The sequence below is a fragment of the Phasianus colchicus genome, chromosome Z (genome assembly GCF_987193195.1).
Source record: "Phasianus colchicus chromosome Z, bPhaCol1.hap1.1, whole genome shotgun sequence".
Classification (NCBI taxonomy): Eukaryota; Metazoa; Chordata; class Aves; order Galliformes; family Phasianidae; genus Phasianus; species Phasianus colchicus.
In genome coordinates this window covers 35,411,109-35,437,020 of record NC_143476.1, presented here as the reverse complement: position 1 = coordinate 35,437,020, position 25,912 = coordinate 35,411,109, and the positions used below count along the sequence as shown (strand labels likewise).

Below are 25,912 nucleotides of genomic sequence, written 5' to 3'. Positions count from 1 at the left end.
ACCTAGCGACTTTGTGCAAGTTTTCAAAATTCAATTTTTTCTTTCTTCCATCTCCTTCTTCAATCTCTGCATTCATAATTATGTAGAAAAATGATTACAGATTCTGGAAACTGAAATCGCCACTGTTGATTTTTTAACATGACTATTGTTAGATTATAAACTGTGATAAAAATATATATGTAAAAGGATTGGCTCAGACACAATTTAGAAGCAGCAAATAAGATTCAAAGTGATAATGTAATTGTATTTTTTTTAAAGCTTCCTGTTCAGCTGGAAAACTATTGGAGGCAAACAACATGGATTTTATAAGGCAGTATACCTATGAATAAGACTGTGTCCATGTAGGTGAAATAAAATGTCTTTGACAGTTGCCTGCTTATTTTAAAACATTGTCTCCATTTGATTCTTCTGATTGGACTGAGCGATCTGCTATCTTGGTATTAGTAGACAGTTTCTTTTGGCAGTAACTGCTGCATTCATCAATGTCTAACTACTGTAAACCTGCACTGCACTATTAAATAACACCTGTCTAGAAGCACAAGCACATTTTATGAATTTTAATGTGAGTTATTCTGTTAATGACAAAGATTCAGACTCCAGTCACCTCCTAGGTTGTCAACTTATGGAGAAAATCTTTAAATGTAGAAGAAATAAGCAACAGAATAGGCAGCTAAAGAGATGATAAGGTCAGTGTTGTTAGAGTAGGACTAGATTTGATTTCCACCTTTTACAGACAGTTTTAGAATGATGAATTCTGGCCAGCCGTGATACAAGGGGATCTGGTATCTTTACTGAACACAGTGATCAGTCACAGGGGTATTGGAATGTCAGATATCTAAATACAGGACTTGTCAGGGAACTTCTATCAGAAAACACTGATTGTTTGGGACTGAGTGTTTTCTTGTCATTTCTAATTTATTGTATTCACTCTGCTAATAGATAATGTGCCACTCATTCACTTAGGATGAAACTAGAAATCCCGATTTTCTATGATTCACTGTTGTTGTATGGCTTTTTATCTGATACAACCCCATAAAGTTACCCAAGTCATATGTGCAGGTATGCAGCTGAGAGCTCTGTTCAGTGGAGCACCTGAGCCAGCTGAACTAGAACTATGTGGCAAAGTAAAGAGTGAGTGATAGTGGTAGGAGACTCCTCCTGAACGTGGGGAACAAAGGCACCCCACCTGCCCAACCTGATCTGCTGTCTAGAGGCTGTGTTCCAGATGCAGTGTTGCAGGGCATGGGAGCCCAGACAGTGGTCTCTTCCATTCTGGCAGTGAGGAGGAAAAGCCTAAGGAGGACTGTCTTGATCCTGTGGGTAAATGTTGGTTGCACAGCGATGTCAGCAACAGATTTTTGCCTTCAAATGACTGTAAGACTCTCTTTGAGAGTCAAGACTTCTTAGAAGTGGATCCACTTGACCAAATAGAGCAGAAGTATCTCTGCGAAGAGGCTGGACAACATGAAGATGAAACCTTTAAAGAAGGAATGAAGAGGGAGGGTGAGAATGACCAGCCATATGAGAAAGTGGTCAGATTGGAAGGACAACATCCAACCAAAGGGAGCAGCATGGTATGAAAAGGAGTCAGTAATCAGCAAAACAAGTTAAGTGAGATCACATCAGATATAAGCACAAAAGTAAAGGAGAGGAAGAACTTCCATGCCTTTTTGGGGAAATCAGTACAGTTTGTTGCCCTTCTGTCATTCTGTGCATTATCATTCATGATTTGGGCTCATGTATTCTCTGGTGAACGGACACAATCACACACACTTGTTTAGGATTAATGAAGGACTGTGCTCTCCTTGGTGATGTAGTAACATATCATCTCACATAACTGGAGTGCTGCCATGGGTTGACAAGAGGCTTGTTAGGAAGGACAGGATGCAAGAGCAAGAATGGAGAATGACCTCTTATGTAAGAGTAGCTGGGCCAAGGATGTCTGCCTTGGGAAGGGTTCTGAACCAGATGAGAGCTTGTGGGTCGGAAGTAGCAAGTAGACCAGAATGTCTGATATTGTCTGGATGTCTGCAGTAGACTAGTGGGAAGTAGACTAATCAGGAAGTAGCAGATGAGGTACCAGTTCAGACAACTGGAAGAAGCCTGTGAAAAGGAGGTACCTACACAGGTATTTGCTAGAGGGACAACAAAGCAGAACATAAGCATTTCAGAAGGTTTCTAAAGTACACTGGTGACAGCTTCCTGAAACAGATGATCAAGTTGCTGATGTGAGATGCTTGCTTGACTTCATATCTCCAGGTGATCCAGGAGGAGTATAAGACACAGGCTGAACATACAGGGATGGGATTAGGAAAGCCAAAGCCCACCTGGAGCTCAATCAGGAAAGGAATGTAAAGGTCAACAAGAAAATTGTTTATAGGTACGTTAGCAGTAATGAAAGAATAAAAAAGACCTGGGCCTACAACTGAACCTGCTTCCACAGGGAATCTGGTGACAAAGGACACAGAAAAGTTTAAGAAGTACTCTGTGCCTTCCTTGCTTCATCCTTTACCAGTAAGATCAACCTTTGCAAATCCAGTGCTCTTGAAGAAGAAATGTCTGGTTCAAGGCAGCTTAAAATTAGTGGAGGAAGATCAACTTAAGGAACATTTAAACAACTGGGCATACACAAGTCCATGAACTCCAGTGAGGTGCACACACAGAAGCTGGCTGATGCTCCCACTTGCCACCCTTGAGAAACTTTGAAAGGTCATGGTGACTAAAATAGGTTCTTGATGACAGTAAGAGATTAAATGTCCCTCTTGTCTGCAGGAAGGACAAGAAGATTCAGGGAACTGCAGGGTGTCCAGTTTTTGCTCAAAGCAGTGGAGTAACTAATCCTGGAAACCGTGTTGAATCATACAAGGGACAAGAAAATGACAAGGAGTATTCAGCATGACTACTGATCTTATGGAGCAGAAGGCACCTGGGATAACGGTAGACAAGCTGAACATGAGATAGTGATGTGCCCTTGCAAGAAAGAAGGCCAACAAGCTTCTGGTCTGCTCTGGAAGGATGTGACACTGCATCTGGAACACAGCCTCTAGATAGCAGATCAGGTTGGGCAGGTGGGGTGCCTTTGTTCCCCACGTTCAGGGGGAGTCCCCTACCACTATCACTCACTCTTTACTCTTGCCACATAGTTCTAGTTCAGCTGGCTCAGGTGCTCCACTGAACAGAGCTCCCAGCCACTGCTGCATAGCTGCACATATGACTTGGGTAACTTTATGGGGTTGTATCAGATAAAAAGCCATACAACATCTCTTCCAGAGATAAGTAAAGGTGATCCTTCCCTTTTGCTCAGTACTCATGAGAACCATCTGAAGTGGTTTGTCCAGTGTTGGGCTCACCAGTACAAGAGATATGGAATAACTCTAATGAAAAACCATGAAGATGAATAAGGGAGTATCTTTAATATGAATAAAGGATGAGAGGGCTGAGGGTGTTCAGATGGAGGGAGAACACTAAGGAGGAGATCTTATCAGTGTATATAAATACTTAGAAGGTTGCAGAACCTTTACTGTTTAAGATACTTTAAAACCTGACTGAACATGAATTTGGCCATCCTGATTTTGGCTGGAGCAAGGGGCCTGGAGTAGGTGATCTCTGAAGATGCATGCCAACCTAACCAGTTAAGTGGATCACAGACAGCAGTCTGGCATCACATCTAGATGTGTGTGTATCTGGTCATCACTTCATGTAGTCGTTCTCTTATTTGATGGGTCTACTTTGTGCTGAAATAACCACTGTAACACCCATGTTATAAGGGAAGCTACATTTCAGTTTTAGAGCTGGGAAAGCAGAGGTAGATAGATTGCCTACATAGATTCCTCAGACTATTGTCAGAATCTCAGCATCTTTGTAGGGTGTGTTTTATCTTGACTTCTGCTGCAGGTTGAAACTTGACTCTCAGATTTGTCTAAGAAAACCTAAGTGCATTTCAGTAACTGTTAGCTGAATTCTTCCTTCTTTATAAGTCTCTTCTTTCTTCAGTGGCTTTAAACTATCAACAGAACTTTTGAAAGATAAAGAAAGCAATTTTCTTTTAGAGCTATATATTTATGAAGTTATATCTCCATTGCAGTGGTGCAACATTTTAGATTGCATTTTAGTAATAAATAAATGCAGTCATCTATAAAGCTGCTATCTCTGAAACACCATTACTCAGCCTTTCCCTTTCTTCTTTTCCTCAGCAGGTAGCAGAACAGGAATATTGAAGTATTAGTCATTTGAAAATGATAAAGTGTTTTTATGTATTTGGGAAAGAAGGGGGATTAAGTAGGGGCTTAAAATGTCAGCCTGCTGTGCCACTATAGGAAAGAATGAAAAGAGAATATTAGACTGCTGCAAGAAGTAGTTAATAATAATAAATGAAGAACTTGTCAGCAGGGCTAAGAATTTAAAACTGTCATTTGTTGTAATTGATGAAACTATCAAAGCCCCATTTATGAAGGGAAGAAACAGTCCAGGCACACAGGAGTAAGGATCCTGACCACAAGGAGAGTAAAGAACCAAATGCCTGTCAAAATATTCCTTAGAGCACGTAGCAGTTTGATTCTTAGCAAAGAGCAATAAAATGTGCTCCTTTTTGGCATGACCACAGGTAGCTTGTGGAGCTGCCACCTATCGGAGGGAAAGCCCCTCCTATGCAAAGACAGATGGGTCACAGGATCTGACCATAGCATCTTGTCTGTGGACACACATTAATTTCTGCCAAATTATTTACCTGTTCCTAACCTCAAACATCAACCCATAGCATTTCTATTATTAAAACTTTCACATAAACGAGTCTGCTGTTAACACCTTTGGAAATCAGTGTAGCAGCATTATTTTTTTCCAAAGGCGACAGAAATAGGTCCAAAATATGTGGGTCTAGGTGTTTGGCTTTTGTGACACTTTGTGCTTACTTTCACATATTCTGAGTCATGAAATACTGTAGAACGGTGGTTTTACCTAAGCATTAAACTGAATTAATTACTGTTTCTCTAAGCTTCACAGCTCTTCAGTGTTCTGGTCTACCCACAGATGTTCACTGAAATATTATTGGGGGAAAGTACTGATTTTTTTTAGAACTAGATTTTCTTTCTACTCAAATCTGCATTGCCCAAAGGGATAGCTTTTAAGAACCTGAGAGGATCTGTCTCTGCTTGAGACTGTCTTTCCTAAGAGGCGAATTGATGAGCAGAGATGAACAGGGGTCCTTTTTTTGATTTCTAGAACAGGAGAGATGAAAGCTATGAAACGGCTAATGAGAGAGCAGATTTAGAGAATATTCTCAGAATGAGGAAAGTAGGACTATGGGCCTTCTGGAGAGCTGCTCTTTCTAACACTGCACAGCAACTCTGTGACACTTTTGTAAGGATTTCCTCCTGGGAAAGTGCTTGTGTAGAACCTGCAAGGTAAAGGTGCTGGAAATGGAAAACAGCTTCCTTTGGCCAGATATGATGCCAGCAGCTTTTAGTTTTGTCCATCTGACAGGGAACTTTTTTTAATCTTCTTTGGTATTTGTCAGAAGAGTAATGATGTGCGGATGAGGAAATGGCCTACTAATCCCAATGGCTGCTTGAAGGAAGGTAACTCCTTTTTTTCCAAGTAGAGGAAAGTTGGGAATGATTTTCAGGAAGAGAAAGATGCATCTTGGACATGAACAAAGAACTCTTTATCAGGAGGAATGTACTCCATTGCAGAAAGCTACTCTGCTGTAGTGCACTTTGGCATTATCCAGAAGTCAAGGTTGGAAAAAAATCACTTGGCGACTATGTTTTTCTTTGAGCTTTACTCAAATATTTATTTACGGGAAATGTTTCTCAGTTCATCATTAATATTTAAATTTCGTGGTGTGAAAATAAGCACAAGGAAAATAAGGATTGTGTTTTGGTGTGGTTTGGTTTTTACTTCCTTCAGATCTTTGCTCCCTTTGCATTTTACTTTATCTTAATTCTTTTCATCATCTGATACTCCCATTGCCAGTCCTTTCAATCTGCAGAAAGATGCTTGCTTTTCTACCTGGAAGGACACCTCTGAAATCAAAACATATCTCCAGATCTCTCAGTGAACAGCTCACCTTAAAGATACCACATGAAGATGCCATGGAGCAGTCATGAAGAGCATTCAGAAAACGAAATATTGGTTTGTTGCACCAGAATCCCAGTTCTTGTCAGGATCAGATCCTGTTTGTCATATGAGGAATAGATTTTCCCAACAGTTCCTATGTAAGTGAAAATAGTCGTTAGACTAAAATACCTTTAGAGTACACAACAGATTTAACAGCTTTTATGAGCCATTTGTACAGTGAAATACCATCAGTCAGTGAGCCATTCTCAATATTTTATTGCAACTCGGAAATTGTTTTAGCCAGGGGCAGGGTTTCAGCTTCCAAGGGGTCCTTCTGTTGGACAATTCTATGGGCAACAGCCTTATGCAAATAAAATGTGTGTGTGCCAATCAAATCAATTTTTTACAGCATTAGCATGCTATTTCAAAACTAAGTAGGTTGTAGTCTTGTGTTTGGTTACTGAAATTATATGGGTAATAAAATACAACCAGATTTTTCAATAAAAATTACTATTTTATTTTCAGTAAAAGTGATGCCCAGGATGACTCACATCAGATAGTCGAGGTTAAGGTCTGCTGTCAAAAAGAATCAAATACAAAACAGCTCTTTCACAGAAGGACACATTCTATTTCAAGTCAGAAGGAGACAAAACTCAAGACCAAATTCTCACTAAATCGTTTTGGAGTTGCTCTGAATTTTACTACAGTTTTGTTATGTTACTTTATCTCAATACCTAAGTAGATCAACAGGTTTCATAAATTCAGAGAATCTATAACAGACCATTAGATGCTCCAGAGAGTGAAAAGCAAATTCCATAACTTTATCCAGAAACTGATGTTTTATATACAGTGAGTCATTCATGACTAAAGCACCTCTTTCATGAAAGTATCTCACGTGGTACAAAGATAGCCTGCTAGGACATGGTAGGACAACTGTCCCACACACACCCCTCTTCATACATTATTTGGGTTCATTGCTTGAGTCCCAGCGCTGCCGCTGATCCCTATACTCACTGGAGCATCATTAGGCTTCAGGAAGATTTTAGTCTGTTGGTTTCTAATGAGGTTCCTCACTCTTGCTATAGTCATTGTCAATTCTAACCTGAGCTCAGGTGTATTTTAGGAAAAAAAAAAAATCTTATTTTTTGAGGATCAGATCCAGAATCCTTTGATGCACAATTTGGAGAATAGTTCTCCAAGGGCATCCTGGTAGACTGTTCTGTATTCCCTACTCCTCTTCTGGGCAGTTTCATGATATGGAAAAAAAATCAGCTTGTGTTTTGAAGAATAAGTGACAAATATTCCAAGTTTTCCAACCAAACACGTTCTTTCTAGCAGTGGCTGTTTGTATGATTCTTGAAACATGAAAGTATTTGTAATTTGTGGAGTAGTTTCATCCATGAGTCCAGAGGGCAACTCCAAGATTTTCTACTGTCTGCTTTGGGAAAGCCCTAGATACATAGGCCATCCAGCTCTGGAACATAACTCATCACTCCACTCTACGTGGACTCTATATGGCCATTCAAGTCTGCCATTAGAATATCTCTTCTCTACTTGTCTTGCTCTTCTTAGTTGGAGATCAAGTCTTAAAACTTGAAGATGCATCAAACTAGAAAAAAATCTTCTCCTTGAGAGAGGATTGTGTAGATATTATTGATCTTTGTACACACCTGAATGCTAAAATATTTCAGTCATGTTCTCTTCATTTGAAACTGCTGAATCTACAGACACTCTAATGGGAAGAGAAGGGAAAGCATGGGAAGATGTGGGAAAATGTGCCCTTCTCCTAATTCAATTTCAGAGTAGTCAAAACACATCTATGGTCTGCTACTGTTGCTAAAAAGAAACATTTAGAACAGATGCCATTTTAAGGCAGGCTTTTCTCGTAAGAAAATTACTCTCTGCCATAGTTTGTTGATCATTTGAAGGTGTTAATTGCTGGAAGCAGCAGTTTCCTGGCTGCGTGCCATTTAGAATTGGATGGTACATTAATGCCACCTGCCGAAAAGCTCATGGGATCTGCTTGAGGGAAAATACACATTACACTTGAGGCTCAGAGTTTTTAATAATGCTTTGTGATAACATTCTCTCTGCTCAAAAATAAAAATAAAAATTCTGATACATTATCCCCTTTGACGGATGGAAGTTTAATTCTTTTTTCTTTCCTAGCTTCTATAAATCTTCTCACATTTATCAGGGAGGCTATCAAACCCAATATTATTCCATGCTTCTGAGATTTTAAAGGAAAATTGCATTATATGCATCAGGTTTTTTCTAAGAGAAGATTCTTAATTTTCACACATAGAAGAGCCCTGCCAATTTCACGGGTCATTGTGAGAGCCTTTGTTAATACAGCTTTTCCTTTTACTGTTAAAAAACAAGGTTTTGCCTTAAAAGAAAAACAAAACAAAACAAAAACAGCTGCATATACTGTATATACATATATATTGCTGGTATGGATAATGTCTGAATGTTGCTAAAAGTCCCTGTGTTACTGTGTTTTTATATATATTCACAGAATTACAGTATTGCAGGGTTAGAAGGGACCTTAAGAGATCATCAAATCCAACCCCTCTGCAAAGCAGGTACCCTACAATAGGTCACAAAGATAGGCGTCCAGACAGATCTTGAAAAATCACATAGAAGGATACTCCACAACTTCTCTGGGTAGCTTGTTCCAGTGTTCTGTCACCTCTACCATAAATAAGTTCTTTAACATGTTTTGTATGGAACTTGTATGGTCACGTTTTATACCATCTGTCCTTCTCCTATCACTGCACACTATTGACAAGATACCAGCCTCATCCATTTGCTTCCTACCTCCCTTTAGGTACTTATCAACATTTATCAGATCCCCTATCTTCTTTTCCCAGGCCGAACAAACCAAGGTTACTCAGCCTTTCCTCATAAAGCAGATGCTCCAGGCCCTTTATCATCTCTGTCTCTCCACTGGACTCCTCTTAGGAGATTGCTATCTTTTTTTAAATGAGGAGCCCAAAACTGCACACAGTATTCTAAAGGTGGCCTCACTAAGGCAAAGTAGAGCAAGATCACCTCCCTTGGCCTGCTGACCATGTTCTTTTTAGTGCATCCAAGGATGTTGTTGGCCTTCTTGGCCACCATGTCACTCTGCTGGCTCATAGTCACCTTGTTGTCCTCCCGGACACCTGGGTCCTTCTCTGTAGAGCTCCTCTCCAGCAGATCATCCCCTAACATGTACTGATGCATGTGGTTATTCCTTCCCAGGTGCAAGACTCTACCCTTGCTCCTGTTAGACCTCGTCAGCCACTCCTCCCAGCTTTGTATCATCAGTAAACTTGTAGAGGGCGGACTCTATCACTTCACTCAAGTCATTGATGAAGACCAGACAAAACACCAAACTCTGGGGAACACCACTAGTTACAGGATTCCAAACAGACTGCGGCACTTATGACAACCCTCTGAGCTCTGCCAGTCAGCTAGTTCTCAGTCTTCCTCATCGTCCACTCATCTATCCCACACTTTCTAAGTTTCATAACAAGGATGCTGTGGGAGAAAGTGTCAAAAGCTTTGCTGAAATCAAGGTAGACGGCAATCACTGCTCTCCCTGTATCTATCCAGACAGTGATGACATCATAGAAAGCTAACAGGTTAGTCAAGCATGATCTCCCGTTGGTGAATCCATGTTGACTACTCCTGATAACCGTCTTCTCTTCCAATTGCTTGGAGATAGCATCCAGAACAAGTTGTTCTATCACATTTACATTACATGGACATTTACATGGACAGAAGTGAGGCTGACTGGCCTGTAGTTTCCCAGATCCTCCTTCTTGCCCTTTTTGAAGATTGAAGTGATACTGGCTGTCCTTCAGTCCTTAGGCACCTCTCTTGTTCCGCGTAGAAATATAATGTATTGTAGCTGAGAATTTGCTCTATCCAGTAGTGATGGCGTGCTTTTTGTATCTCTTGTAGTTTCCATGGAAATAAATAGGAGGCATTACTTTTGAAGCAAACCGTGTAAATTACTGGCTCATTATGCTACATATGTGGGTATATTGTGAATTATTATAAATGATGCATGGATTTTAATACAGGAAGATCAGAGAAGATTCAATAACTGCACACTAATGGTGGGTAATATGAACAAAGCAAGGACCAGATTACAGTGTGATAGCATCAATCCGGAGTGAAAGACCAAGGAATAGAGCAGTGCCACGGTTACATCTTCCTTTTTAACTTTGGCCCTTTCAGTCATCAGTTCATTGCTAGAATTGCTAGATTATGTTTCTGATAGAGGAGCTTTGTGAATTACCTTCTATAAGAGTTCAGCAAAAGAAATTTGTGTCAGAAAACAGAAGATAAAGTCCTATTGGCATGAGCACATAAATGCATTCTCTGTGACTGATCATTTAAATTATCAGAGTGGTTACTTTTCCGTCTGTTGTCAGTGGAGTGTGAAATGGGCTCTGAAGGGAATATGTTGCTATTTAAAAATTTCCTTCTGGAAATACCTCTCTTCTCCAGGTCAGTAGCTACTGCCAACGTACAAGCCTAGGAAATAGGGGTACTGTCAGTCATTTCCTCAAATGTGAATACAGGATGTCATGGAGCAACTGATGCTCATTCTAAGTAATCCTGAAACCACCATTTCTTTCTGCTGGATATAATCTGCTTTGAAAGAGATGGATGTACACAAAATCAGGTTCTCCTAAAATGCTTCAAACAACAACAAAGACAGTTTTTGTAACCAGGAGGAAACTGGTTACAGTGCCCTGTTAAACAGATGACCAGTGTCAGAAAATGGCTTGGGATTCCAGCAATACTTTAAAAAAGATAAAATGATCTTGTGAAAAATACAAGGAAAAACCTTACTTATTAATCATAAAATAACAACAGGCACTGCAGAGTTGTTTGTTAGTTTGCATTTGGAATTTAATGTCACATTAATGCCCCCTGCTGATAAACCTTCAGAAATCTACTTTGGATTTAAGGAGAAGTAGACATCATGCTCAGTAGATAATAGTACTGTTCATCAATATTTATCTTAAATTAAAAAAAAAAAAAAAATCCATCATATCTCTCACCATAAGATAATTCAGCTCAAATAAATCATATTGCTTTTAAGTCTGCTCTACGAAAAAGCTTATGATGTGAAAATTAATAGAAAAATATATTTACAGTTAACTCACATGACACCCTTTCTACTGTTTGTTTCGTTGAAACAAAATTTGTTGAAAGGATACAGTGAAGTACAATAGCCATGTAGGAACTACATCTTAAAGGAAAGGAGGTGTCTTCAAAATTCCATAAAAAGTCAGATAATTACAGTGAAATACGGCTTGCCAAAATGAAGTAATGGTGAAAGGTTGAACAGATTGTTTACTACAGGGTTAAACTACAAGGAGCTAAATGATAGGCCTTTTCATGGTTTCTATTATCTGTCTTCTAGAAAAGAGAAGATATAATTAGTATTGATTTCTATAGACTCTCTTGCATTAGGCAACATGGGTATTACATGATTCCATAAAATAGCTGGGGATTCATTTCCTCACTCTTCAAGCCACAGGGGAAGTACTTTTCCTCCACTGTTGGTGATTAAAAGAACGCTGCTGTGCTTCTTCCAGTTTGCAGGAACACCTGTGGTGGTAAGTCTGAACTATTTACCCATTCATCTTGCTGCCTGTCTGAGCTACATACAGTCTTGTGCAAGTGTCCATAGCATTGACTGTCCATAGTGCATAGAGACATCCACTCCTACATGCATTCCCTCTGAAGAGAGTGAAGAAACCTGTGTTGTCCCTCTCAGACATGAGGAAGCAGTGAATTTGGCGTTTCACAGGTCATGTCCATTCAAGACTGCCCAAGAGGCTGCCCAAAGGCATCCCAGGTTGGCAAGAGTGTGATGAATGCATTGGGAACAGAACAAGATGAAGCACTGGGCTATGAATCCCATGGTGAAAGGTGGGACAGGGTGGGACTGACGTATCCCCAGCCATCCATAGATGGCAAGTCTCAGCTATTCTGTTGGGATACTCTTGCCAGCTCTGCTCCCAGTTATTATCCACAGCTTGCCCAAACACTGCCATATAAATGCAGAAATTTGTATATTTTTTTCATCCAGGAGGAGTTTGGGTAGACAGTGAGGGCAAAAGCCTGCTGCAGCTCATAGTCATGGGGGCATTTCATGCAGCACAATTTCATATTTGGCATATTTTGGCTAGTGTGGTGTAGTAGTGGGGCATTAATAAAAAAGTGTGCATGGAAAAAGGCCAGCAAATTTTGTAGTATTAAAGCATTCATTTTTATCAAGGAGAGAAGATCTATTTCTTCTGTGATAGGTGGTCAGCAGCTCGGGTTTTGAAAATAGATATCTCTGTCTCTTGAATTGTCATCACAAATGAGAAGTGCACTGAAAAAGCAGGATATGTAGGATAGAGAGAGGAGGGCAAGCTGTTACTGATGTCAGTTTCTTAGCTGATAAAGAGTGTGTCAGAGATCAGTGATCTAGGAAAATTCATCTACTGAGCTTTTTTGACAGGACAGTATTATATGATGATTTCATGTGATATGTCACCATGTCTCCTCAGAAGCTTACACACCTTTTGGTGTTGGTATCAGAGAAAATATCCCAAAGGTTAGAATGTGTTCTAATGCCCTTGTTAGCAGCCTGAGAGAGCAGGCAGCCAAGGAGTCTCTGAGGTTGTCATTACTGTTCCATCAGAAGGATGAAGGATGCTTTCTAAGGTCTTCTCCCTCTTCCTGCTACAGACCTGTGTTTCATCTGCTGCTACAACTCCTATAGGAGTTGCTTTTAAGAGTTGCATACCCCATCATGCCATATATATTGAGGTGGCTTTCCTCCTGTCTTCTTAGCAGCCCTGGAAAATCAGTGGAGACTCAAATAAAATCTGTTATGAACAAATACATCTCTAATAGAAACTGAAAATAATGCTGGAGGTCATATGCTGCTTTGATTTTTGTGTTATTATAGAGAACTATTAATTTTGAAAACAGAAATGCCAGGATAAAAATACACTTTTAATTAATAGGTGTAACTCAGGATTATAGGCTGTAGCTCTGCAGCTGAAGTTCAGAAATCTGCCAGCTCTGCACGAGTCTTTCAAATCACTGGACTCAGTATTTCCATTTATTCCTGTCCTACCTTGGTACTCGAGCAAATGGAAGAATAATTAATGCTTTGGGCTTAGTTTATATTCATGTTCAGACCCTGGGTACATAAAAGCTATTATGCTACTAAAATAACAGCACTACATGTGGTTAGGCTTTCCTCCTTCCTTTATGCTGACAGTTCCAGCCTATGATCCATGCATCACAGTTACCTGTCAAGAAAATGGGCTTAAATTTATTGTGTAAATATCACTGGCAAAACATAAGGGTCTCTGAATTAAAAGGCTGAAACCTTGCTTTGAACTGAGAGACCTAGAGTGGATTGAATTATACTTGATAATTGAGGTGCCTCACACTGAAGTTCAGTTGATTTCCTGTGTACAAAAAAAGTTATTCCACTTAAAGAACTTTTATATCTTTATGTCTCTGATGCCATTAGGAGTTCTTTACTGCTTTAACACAGCTAGATTTGGAAGAATCTGGCTTCCTCATAGGTGAACTCGTGGGTAGCTTCACATATCTGCAGAGTAAGATGAACTTGTAGTAGATAGAAGTTCTCCAAGGACTGGACATAAAAAGGAAGCTGAGATTGTTTTCAACCATGTATCAGTATCTTCAGAGACCACTGTAATCTCATGAAATATCTTTTCTGAAACATATTAATTAGGAACATGTAAAGTCCCTTTTTTGTCTCTGAGAGTTTCTTCTTCAGCCTTAAGAGCTATACCTAGACTGAACTTAATTAGCAAAATTGTAAAGCTGGACTATTAATTCTTGAAACGGACAAGTAGGAAGCTCTGTTGAGATCAGCCTGATTTCTACACAGTCCCAGCCTCAAAGGCCTGTGTATGCTGTTAGCATTCTCTGAGATGTTTTCCAGCTGGTGTCACCTTGCTACTGGGACAAAAAAACTCTTGTAGCAAAGCTGTACCCTGATATCGTCTGTTCTCAGGACAGACTTGACTTTGAACCACAGCTCCTAGAGAAAAGTGATCTCAGGATCAGACTGCAAAGGCAGCTGTATCAGATGATGGATCGAAAATGCTTCTGAGTAGTGGCAGCTCTGATAGATCACTGGCTTACATATTTATTCACTCACAGCATAAAATATGTAGTTATTCTGCATGATTAAACTGTTCACTTGGAATTACTTTACTGTGAGGGCAGCTCTGAAAGAAATGCTTCTTATTTTATGTTGTTGGCTCACATCAACAGAGGTGGATATTGGTCGTATGGCAGCAGAGGTTGAACCTTCCCACCCATATCCCATTACATGTCGTTGCCGTGTGACAGATGGCAGCAGAGGGGCAGTTTGACAGAATGGTGCGGAAGAGCAGCTTGAGCAAAGGTGTGGAACTGAACTCCTCCATGTGGAAAATTCCTCCATTTGTAGTTGAGAATTTGCTAAATCTAATGATGTTATTGTGATCTTTGTATCTGTTGTGGCTTCCAGGGAAATAAATAGAAGGCATTATACTTTGAGAGCAACCTATGTATTAGGTTGAAGTTCAGTGTAAGCTATTCCTGCTGTCTCCAAGTATTATTTCATGATACATTCCTCTAGCAGCTGTGAAATGTTTTGGTAATATTCTACTGAACAGTAGAAATGATTTGCTGCATCCAGTCCTTCTGCAACGTAAGAATTGATGTAGTTGGCAAGATCCTTGGCATCCATTTGCAACCATTATTTTGCTGCGGTCAAAGACTGCAAGAGCCCTTTGCTGAGTGATACGCACTCTCTCTTTCTGCAGACCTGGATGTTCTACAGGAATACCAAGGTGAAACCTTTTAAGGCATGTCATTTGGGATAAAATGGTACAGAACAGATGCTTAACAAACTGCTGTAGAGATGGAGGCTGTTGTTGATCCCTGAAGAGTTTATACTGCTATCTCTCATTAAGGCTAATGGGTGAAATGTACCTATTACCCTCACACCTCAGCAGGAGAAGAGGCCTTTTAACTGCTAGCACATCTGGATCAGATGGACCTGTAATTAATTGTTGTCTCCATCTTCTTTGTTATGTGTAAGGACAGGCTTTTCTGAAGGCAGCTGTTTAACTGCTTCCTTTCCACTTTATTATCTACAATGTGAATATTTAGGCCTGTCTTGGGAAGTTGCAGTCATGGCTTCATCTCAGTTTCAGTAGTGCTACAAAAATATCTAGAGACATACCATGAAAATGCTTCTCCCACTAATTGTTTTGAGTAAAACTGTCTTCTAGTAACACAAATCCAATTCTTCTGCCAGTATTTGAGGGAAAGTGGATTATTTAAGAAAACAAAGTCTTACAGGTGAGATGATGTGGCTTTTTTCCAGGTACCAAGATCAGAAGAAATCTATGTCAGATGAAGGCAATTTAATCTGTTGGCTAAGATAAGTAAAGGTAGCACTTCAAAGAAAATTCGTGGCCCCTGCACCAGCATGAGTTTCAGATTTCGCTCTAATGAGGATATTTCAGGAAACTGTCTCAGTAATTTTTAGGTGGAGACTTGATCTGTCTTTATAGAAACATGCAAGTGAGTCCTTCAGACCCCTTTATAGAAAGGTACAAATGGGTCTCTACGGAAAGGCACAAGTTTCACGGTACTGGAGACTGCGTTTAGTTGTCTGTGCTTCTGACACCCCCTGCTGCAGCATCAGCACTGGAAGTCCTAGAAAGCATTGCCAAGGTGCCTAGACTGAAAACGGTCACTGTCCCTGGACAGAACAGCCTGGGATGTGCTGATAAGTGTTACTGGTACTGTCCAGCAGAGAGCAATGACACACTCCTAACAGCTCTTCCAGCAGTGAAACTGCTGAGAGTGCCGTACACAGTTAACCTGTTTTCACAGCATACCACACTTTTACCAGCTGGCTTATTAAAACACAGCAGGATTTTTCAGTCTTTGTGTAGCAGTGGGTCACCAGAGCTGGTTCAGAAGGGAAGGTGCAAGTCTGCTTAAAAAGGCTGGAAATGCAAGCCACATGTATCCAGAGCTGAGAACACTTAGGCAAGTCTGTATTGCTCTGCTCATTCAATTAGTGACTTTCAATTTATGGAATTAAATGCAGTGAGGCTTAGTGGAAACAAATAAACTGAGGAGGGCTGCAGTAATTCTGTGACTGACTATCCACAACAGAAAATCTCTTGCAAAGTGTTTGGCTTCTTTCAGAAAGAATAGAAATGTGGTCTTTTATGTTGTCATTTATGTGCACGAATAGTTTTCCAGTTATCAGTCACACACATTAAAGGCATTGTAAGATATGTTATCAGTAGTGTGTGGAAAGGCTGATAAGCTGAAAGAATTTACCTATTTATAGACGAATACCAACAGTACTTGTTTGTTTTATTTCCAAATTCATTTATATGGATTTGCATTATGATTTATACAAGTGACAAAGTATCTCAGTGCACATAGCAGAGGGAAACTTTTGCAGTGGCTGTTTGCTCGTCTTGCAGGATTGTACAGCCACATAGTATATAAGAAATTTTTATAACAACTTCCTTTTCTCCCTCAAGTTCTTGTTCTCTTATTAAGTACTCTAGGGAGTTTTCAGTACAGGCTGATCAGAAAGCTCGACCTCCTGCTGTCAGCTGTCTTTTTCCATTAGCTCTGTCTTTTACAGCTTTATGTCTCCCTCCAAAATGGAGCTGTCCTCTTGTTTTCTTGTTTGCAAAGACTGTGAGCCCTTTTGTGCTCACAGTCATCTAGAAAAGGTACTGATCCTCTGAGAGTTTCCAGCTGTGCTCAAAAGAGTGTATGCAGTCTGGGAACTGAATCCCGCTGTCTGGAATTGAAGTAATTCTGTTTTGGTCTTGCGTCGATGTTGGAGACATTCTCACAGTGTTAAGGTGAAGGGGAGGAATTCTGGATGTATCCCAGGGATTAATGTGCCTGATTCATGTTTCTTACTCTGAGCATTCTCTTTCTTTGTACTCAGGGCACACTCATATAATTATCACTTGCAAAAAATAATTACAGGTTGAAAGAAGATTACGTGCTTTGCTTCCTATTTCTTGGACATTTAAACAGTTGTTCCTTTTTTTTTTTTCTTTTCCATAGAGTTCCCACAGTTTAAAGGATGCTGTGATATGTAGGTCTGCAAGGAGAGAAGCAGTGCAGGCAGGCTTGTAGAGAGGTACAGAATGTAAAGGTGTGGTGATGAACAGGTGTTGAGTGAGGTGCTACAGAATTAATCCATTTTAATGGCTGGCTCTGAGGGAAAAACACAAACAGGTTGAATCTGCATTGTTGACCCTGGTCTGAAGTCAAGCAGAAGTTTTTAAATGGGGCTGGATCAGACATGTGGTGTGCTTTGTTAATTGCATCATGGGCATGCTTCTGCAGAATCAGGATCTGAGCATACATCACTGAGTTTTTCATGTGCAGATTAACTAAACCAGAAAAAGTGACTCCAACAGAACAATAAATCTTGGTTGAGACACAGGCTTCATGGTGACCTGGGGGCAGTCATTTTATCTCCTTCTGCTTTTGTCCCCTCTCTGTAAAATGGTGATAAGAGCATTTTCTTATCTTACAATGGAATAGTTACGAAAAACATTAAGGATTATGATTTGCTTAAATACTGCGTAATGAAGACCATTAAGCACCTTAAACAATTCTATTCCTTGGTTGTATTCTGAACTGAAATACTGGGGGGGTTTATTTTTTCTCAAATGAACTCAAGGAAATGCATCAGTAAGGACTGATAAGTATACCCTGTGAAATGTCATTGCTAAACTGTGTTCCGTTTTCTGAATGATATCACTAGATGGTTTCTATCTTGTCATCATGCTACCTGCACTTCCTCACCACTTCATTCAAATACCATAAACTTTAAAATAAAGAGAAAAGGGAAAATTATCTGCTACAAGGCCACTATGGCTACAAGAATCCAGGATTTCTGCACTTGTTCTTTTAAGTCCTAGCATTATTAATTGAAAGAGTGGGTGACAAAAGCTGATTAAGGCATCTGCGATTAGTAAATCAAAACAAAAGAGCCACAATTGCCACAAGAAATAAACACAAAACTATCACCAAACAAAAAGGAAAAGGGAAAGGGGGAGAAAAGAAAAAGGGAAAGCAGAAGGAGATAAAAAGAAGCTGCTGACAACAGTGAATACTCAACACGAAGCACAGAATTATGCTACAAACATGGTCAGGTTTTCACTGACTGTAGGAGCAGCAAATTTTGCTCATATTAATGTAAATAACTGGTCTGTCTTTTCTGTACCTCATATAATCCCTTGTCTTCATGGGTCCCAGAAAGATGTGTTGAACTGCAGGTCTAATTTTTGTTGTTTTGCTGTTGCTGTTTCCCTGAGATGTCCAGCATTCTCAGGATTGTTATCTGTTTTTGCAGATATATTTTTATTTGCTTATTTATTTGTTTTCCTCGAAAGATCAAAACACAGAAACCAAACTGTGAACAAGATTTGATTTGTTATTGAAGTGTCTGTGGTGTAGGTCAGTACTGACATAAGTAAGAAGCATTTTATATGCAGGAGGTGTTTTCATGCAGCACTGAGGCAACATGTGGCACTGGGAAGGTCAACTGCTGCTAGAGAGTACTTTTGGGATAAGTGAAATCTTTCACATAAAACAAAAAACAAAAAAAAAAAAACAAAAAAAAGCAAAAATAAACAAGCAAAAACCCTCAAAAAGCTTTTTTTTTCCCTGAAAAATATGTTTTTCCTCTGCCATCCAAAGAACAGTGGAAGTTCAGTGCTTGTTTTCTCCGTTTTCCTGTGGCAAGGGAAAAAGCAGCTCCCACTGACCCATCTCTTCATGTCCTACCTCATTTTATTTTATACACTTGGCAACCTGAAGCATTTCTGGAGATGTGTTTGGAATAGGAGGGATGGGTCAGGTTATTACTGTCAACCCTGGTTGTGTGAAGTGCTGGAACTAAGCTTCAGTACCTCTATGCCCAGATAGTCTATCGTGTTTATGTTTTTATCAGGTGCAGTAGTGATAGCGTCACTGCCTTCCTCTGGTATTAATTTATAAAATTGGTTGATCAGGTAATCTGTAGCCACAGAGGGAATTAAATTCTCATTTCTTAATCCATTAATTACAGAACTGTATTTGTTCATAGGAAGTCCCACTGACTCAACTAGGATGCTCTAAATGTCTCTGGGAAATACTTTAATAATAGCATCTTGCTTTACACTTGTTTGAAAAAACGTCCACTGGAGCAGGTATTGTATTTTGAATATAAGAGTAAAAGGTGAGCAAACAAAGGACTTTTTCAGGTATGCATTTTAGAAATGAAATACTCAAGCAGTTAATGATCCAGATGAAGTAAAAAAGTACATTTGCTCACACGCCTCTAGAGATAGCTACCACATAGGACAAAATGCACAGACCAAGTCTTTTGAGATTCCAGCTTTCTCCAATGGTCCAATCTTTTCCAAAGGACCCACTACTGGACACAGAAGAAGTAGCATAAGATGCCATGTACTGACTGTACATCTGCAATTTCAGAGTTTGTTTGTGATGTAGAAGTTACTGAATAACCAGAAGAAAACAAAAATCTTCAGAAAACAAACATTTGATTAACATTTTGTGCTTATGCACAACATTCATACTCGAAATCAGAGTGGGAAAAGAGAATATATATGGAGAATAACTGTGTGGATTCCTGGTTTCTTGAGCTTCTAAACAAGGCTATGTTCTTTGCCTATAGAAATTACAGTTGATACTATAATTCTGCAATCACCAGAAGCTGATGTTTGAATCCATACAGCTAATTGATTGAGCTAAGAAAATTAAACATTCTGCGCTTTATTTTCCGGGGGGTGAAATTAATCTATGGTCATGGGTACAAAATGATATTGTTGATTTTGGGGATAAGAATGGTGGAGAGTTCAGATGCATTCTGTTTTGGCTTCACTTTGGTCTGCTTAAGTACAGGTTGCCCAGGTAGTTCTTGAAGGTCTTCAAAGCCACCTGGACATGATCCTGTCACCCTGCTTTGGGTGTCTGTGCTGCAGCAGGGACTGGGACAGATGGACCCAGAAGACCCTGTCAGCCTCAGCCATACTGAGGTCCTATGGTCTACTTTCATGAATGATTTTTCTGATTTCTTATTTTTTTCTTCTTCTAATTCTGGTCCAACACCTGCCCAAATATTCTTTGTTGGCTGTCACAGCTCATTGCAAGGTTAGGTCAGAGGAGTACACAAATAGTTTGTAAATTTTTTTTTTTGAGAACGAGGTCTGTTCTTACAGTAATCCCTCAGTAAAGCAGTTTTCATGCACATCTTTTGAAAGGAAAATGTTACAAACTTTGGATTTTAGTATTTCAAATTTGTTTGCACTGTTTTTTTCCAAACCTGCAGTAAAGGAACTTCTATGTTTATATTAAGAGTGATAGGAGGACCTGCCCTCTACAATGGCTACTGTGAATTTGATCCTCTAATTGTCATAATATCTACATCAATATTACTGCTTTGGTAAGTGATGAGGATTTTGAAGTGAGGTTTCTTTTGCAGTCTGTCAGAGAGTGAAGAAGAATGATGAGTTAGCGTATTCACTTAATTGCAAGAGGTTAGATTAGTGACAGCCTTGGTGAGGCTGTTTTGAGATGTGTTGGGAAGCTGATGCAGACATTGATGTGGATTGCATAGAATAATGGTTGCAATGGAGTGGGATAGGCAAACAGGGCAGAGTGGTCCCAGCCAGCTGTCTGGAGAGACAGGATTACTGAGCAGTCTCCTAAAGCCTTCCTGGTAAGCAGCAGCTGAAGGGCCAGGTGATGGGCTGGAGGCAGGTTTACCTCAGGATGAGCCTTCACCTGACCCACAGAGGACTCTTCTGGTTGAACAAAGTGTACGCATTCCCCACTGTGGGCTTGCAGCTGCGGCAGGGAAGCATTTTGGCTTTAGCTTCCTTTATCCCTGTAACAATCCCTTCCAGCTCCCCACAGGTTTTAGCTTTCCACTTTCTGCTCCTGCAGTGCTGCCTCTATCCTGCTAGCTTTCATTGATCACCGCCGCCCCTGACACTCACATGCCCTTTGATGAAGTAGCTGTCGAAGCTCCATCCCTCCACGAGCTGCGTTACGGACCCACTTCTCTCCGAGACGTTCATTAGTGTCATTTGCCAAAAGGTTTATGTAACAGATGTTGCAAAGCGGCAAGCAGAAACGCACATGCACACACACACACACACACACCAGCATTGCAAAGACCGTCGGGGTGTTGATGATGGGAGGATTGTCTGCAGGACTAGAGTAGCTTGAAGGCATAGCTGCATCTGTTAAAAAGCAACTAATGTCTCTATGTCACCATGCTGTATTTTCAGCTTGTCATCATGGCTGGGACTGTTCTGCTTGCCTACTATTTCGAGTGCACCGATACTTTTCAGGTGCATATCCAAGGTTTCTTCTGTCAGGATGGCAATTTGATGAAACCATACCCCGGAACGGAGGATGAGAGCTTCATTTCACCTCTGGTGCTCTACTGTGTGCTGGCTTCGACTCCGACAGCTATTGTAAGTATAAGAAATTATTTGAATTCTCCGCTGCTGCTCCATAAATAACAGCAATAGTCCTGTAATATCTCTGTCCCCTTTCCTCTCTTTTCAGCTGTAATTGATTTACACTTAACTGGTCTCCACTTTGCCTTAGCTTAATATGATCTTCATCAGTTATCTCCAGATGTAATTATTCTGAGGTAATCACAAAGTAAGATTGAGTGGTAGAGCTTGTTAAACCTGCTACAGTAGCTTGCCCACCTCAGTGATTAGTTGTCAATTGTTGGGGCTCCAGAGAAGCATGAATGCAAAAGTGATCTATTACTGGAAATAAAAATAAAAAAATTAAAAAAAAAACAGGATGAAGCAGGAGAAAAACGTTGGCTGGAGATGCAGCATGTTCAGGATTATTTGCTGCTGTAGTAAGAGGACTGTTGTAGGGCTTTAAAGGGCTTAGACAAACAGAGAGATGCTCAATATTGAGAAAAGTATGGATACTCTCTCCTTTGTATTTCAAGTTTCTGTAATCACACGGATGAATTCCCATCATACTACATCCTTTGTTTCCTTATGTTGCTTTCTTTCTCCTTTTTTTTTTTTTAAATCTTTAGTATTTCTTAACTTTGTTTGCATACCTTTTAAAACTTAATTAAAAACATCCATTATATATTTACTAGTGAGAGGCTAATTGCTGGACCATAGTCCATTTCATTTTACAGTCTGCAGTAATATTAATGCATGAAACAGTTTAACACAGGACTTGATAAGAAACGTGAAAGATATCTGCATAAGAGTCCACAGTTTTTATCAAAAGAGACTTTGTGAAAATGAGTGGTGATTTCAAAATGATTTATGTCAGGAGCATATGAAAATCCTCTGCAGTAACAGTGTTGTTTTCTCTACTGGAACTCAGTTGCTGCAGGGATAGACAGTTCGCAAATGAAAAAATAAATGCTACATTTCTCCCTAGTGACCTTCCCAGTAACTTTCATAGACTGTGCTTTTAAAGTGAGTACAAGTGATGCTGTTGTATCTGGATGCTGTGACACTGGAATTAGTAGGAGGACTGTCCCTTGTTTCAGTGATATGTTATTTAAACTGCTCTTTGTTCAGTTCTTTAAAGTCTCCTGGGAAAGCTGTCTGCAAACCTTTCAGGTTCTGCTCTGCTGGGTCAACATTTCTTTCTTATCAGTGGCCCAGTAACTTTTTTCTAGTTACTTATGACAGCTGGTTTTGGGAGTTGAACAATTCTATTTTCATAGTTCCCTTAGCCTTTATTAAGCAGGAGGTGAAAGACTGGAGAGAACATCAAATGAGGGTTTTGTGTGCAGAGAACTTCAGTTAAAGGGCAGTGTGGAACTGGTGGGTCTGTCTTGCACACTGATGGCTGAGCAGAGATTACAGCTTTGGTCCTGAGGTACAGTAATCACACTAAATTATGAGATCTGAGGTTGTAAGCTCTGCTGCTTGGGTTAAGCTGCATTGTTGAACAGACTCTACTGCTTCATTTAGAGAATAGTCAGTGCCACTTGGTCAGTGTCAGTGTGGAGCTCTTTGCACCATGCCTTGTTGTGATCTCTCTGTACAACCTCTAAGGAGACAGTAGATCATGCTTCCCGGATAAACAAACGTTTTTCTTTTTATTCATAGCGTATTGTATTTTAACATGTTATTTAATGTTTTGTTTATATTACTGTGTTGCAGTATTAATATATTACTTAACTATTTTCTGTATAATTTCTTAGTATTGAGCTAATTCTCAACAGAGCAGATGTCAAAGGGATCTTTTTTGTGCTCACAGGTCCTCAACACAATGTTTTTGTCTGAGCAACTTGACTCTGTTTCTCATACCCATCTCTTTCTCAGAGACTTTCCCCTCCTTGCAGGATGATTTCAAACTTCTGCTTTTGTTGATCCCTGTTTCTACTCAGTTTTCTACTGGACTGAGTTTTGGCAATGATAGTTAATAAAAAGCTGGTAAGTGAGATAGAAAGTGAGCTCAGATTCTCTGTAAGAACTGTCCTTGCATTGCATTGCTGGTCAAACCACTGTGTGTGTATCTGCAACTATGCCCAGGTAGGTGCTGCCTGTTGTTCAGGCAGTGTAAGTCCAGGAAGTGATTTTTGATGCAATTGAACATCCTTGAACATCCCGGAGGTTTCATTAAAAGGAGTAAGTGCAGCCATTTCTACTCATACTGTGATGATTATAGTCTCCCCTACCTCCTTCCCACTCCTTCTTCCTTCCCTCCCTCTTCTCCCCCCCCCCCCCCCAAAAAAAAAAAAAAAACAAGCAAAAGAAAGAAAGCACAGCTGTGTTTTGTAGAAAGGAAGTTTGCATGCATTCACTGTGGGCTAAGCTGCTTTCACTCTGTGCACTCTGTTCTTGGGAGTAATCACTGACAACCTGCAGCTCCAGTATGAAGAAATGACATAAGTACAAGGTAATGCCAGTCCTTTTTTTTTCCCTGCCAGACTATTGCTTCACTTTCTGACAGTGAATTGGTTGGCTTGGCTAAAAGGATTTATGGTAGTGAGTGCTGCATGCATATTGCCCTTTCTTTAATACCTCATGACAGGAGGGGAGTTGTTAACAAGAATAGGAGCCCAGCAGTAACCAGGAAGCACTCTCAGTTCTGCTTAACAGCCTTTCTGGAGCCATGGAAAATAGTCCAGGAGTCAGTACAAACACTCTCAGATGAGTCACAAGCAATCTGTAAGAGCAGTCCGGGTGCAGAGCTCTGAACAGGGCTCCAAGCCTTGATTTTAGCATAAATGTGAGGTGTTAGAGTGCTTGAAAGCCAAAAGGGAGCATCTTTATGAATGTAATGGAATATCGTTGTGTCTCAGTCATTTGGCTGTGGCAGAGGCCGTGGGGAAAATGAATGCATGTATTTTACAACACCTCTCAGATATGCTGTTGTGATTTGGTACTACTGTATGTTCATTTCCCTGCACTGTAATGGTAAAATAAATGAGACCAGCCTGTTTTTTTGCTATGCTGGGTAGTTAATCATCGTACATCAGAGTTACAAAAGTCTTTTAATACTCCTGGTGATAACCTTTTAGTCTCTGATAATGAGAGTTTCCTGCAAGGGGAGATGCACGAATCTCATGGTGACACTGTTAAATAAATTAAAATAATGTATGCCTGACTCCATTCTCTGAAATGCATTTTTCTCTCAAGTGTTCCACTGAGGATAGGTCAAATGCTTTCATCTGCCTTATTCATTTTTAATTCTCAGAGTGTGTTGATATTAGCATCTTTGCTGCAAAGCAGAAGGGAAGTGGTAATTTTAATGATAAATTGCGCCTGAAAAAGGACAAACTTGTTTTTCTTTGTAAATAAAGATTTTATTTCATATTTAGTTGTTTGTCCCCTGAAACATGCATGCTCAAATTCAAGTAGGAAATTATGCTGTCTCTTTATTGCTGGAGTAAAGAGATTCCTACAGTCCTGTCTGTTTTAGATTGTTCTTGTTAGCTGTACATTCTGGCACCATAAAGAGCTTCATGGGGAAAGAAAGGTGAAACCATTCATGTCTCATGCCAGTTATTTTCAGTACCTACCTCTTTCTCTGAGTCTTTGCCCTTCTTGGCAGCTGATTTCAGTTGTGATGATGTTGGAGATTGGTTATTAAAAAACTGTTTCTTCCAGCTGTCTTGTTTTCACAATGAGATAAAAATACTTTCATTCTGTCTTAGTAAATTAGAATGAGATGAGATGTGATGGAGTGGAATGGAATGGAATAATTTGGTTGGAAGGAATCTTAACTGACCATCAAGTCCAAGTGCCTGACCACTTCAAGACTAACCAAAAGTTAAAGCACATGACTGAGGGCATTCTCCAAATTCTCCTTAGCCACTGACAGCTATGGCGCGTCAATCACCTCTCTAAAAAGCGTGTTCCTGTGTTTGACCACCCTCACAGTAAAGAAATGTTTCTCAGCATGCTGTCTCATCTTCCCTTGGCACAGTTCTGACCCATTCCCACACACCTGCTGTCAATTTCCAGGAGCAAAGCCCAGCACCTTCCTCTCTATTTCCCCTCCTCAGAGAGCTGCAGAGAGCTACTCCTCAACCTTTCCTTCTCCAGACTGGGCAACCCATGTGTCCTCAGCCTCTCCTCACAGGACATGCCTTCCAGACTTTTCAGAAGCTGGGGTTAAATCAGTTTTCTCCTTGGTAGTCGTGGCAAGTACTTGGCAATAAGCTACCTAGAAAATACGTGCAGACAAGGAAAGGGGAGTGGTGAGGAGGAGGAGGATGTTCATCTCCATATCCTTCTGAGAA

The 25,912-nt window shown here is 40.1% G+C and overlaps 1 protein-coding gene across 1 annotated transcript in view; it reads left to right on the top strand.

The window, feature by feature from the left end:
• Positions 1 to 25,912, top strand: part of PLPPR1 (phospholipid phosphatase related 1) — a 141,734-nt gene that overhangs the window by 87,900 nt on the left and 27,922 nt on the right. The window contains exon 3 of the mRNA XM_090131999.1: positions 21,450 to 21,638. Coding sequence (XP_089988125.1) covers positions 21,450 to 21,638 — 189 coding nt within the window. The remainder of the gene's footprint in view (positions 1 to 21,449; positions 21,639 to 25,912) is intronic.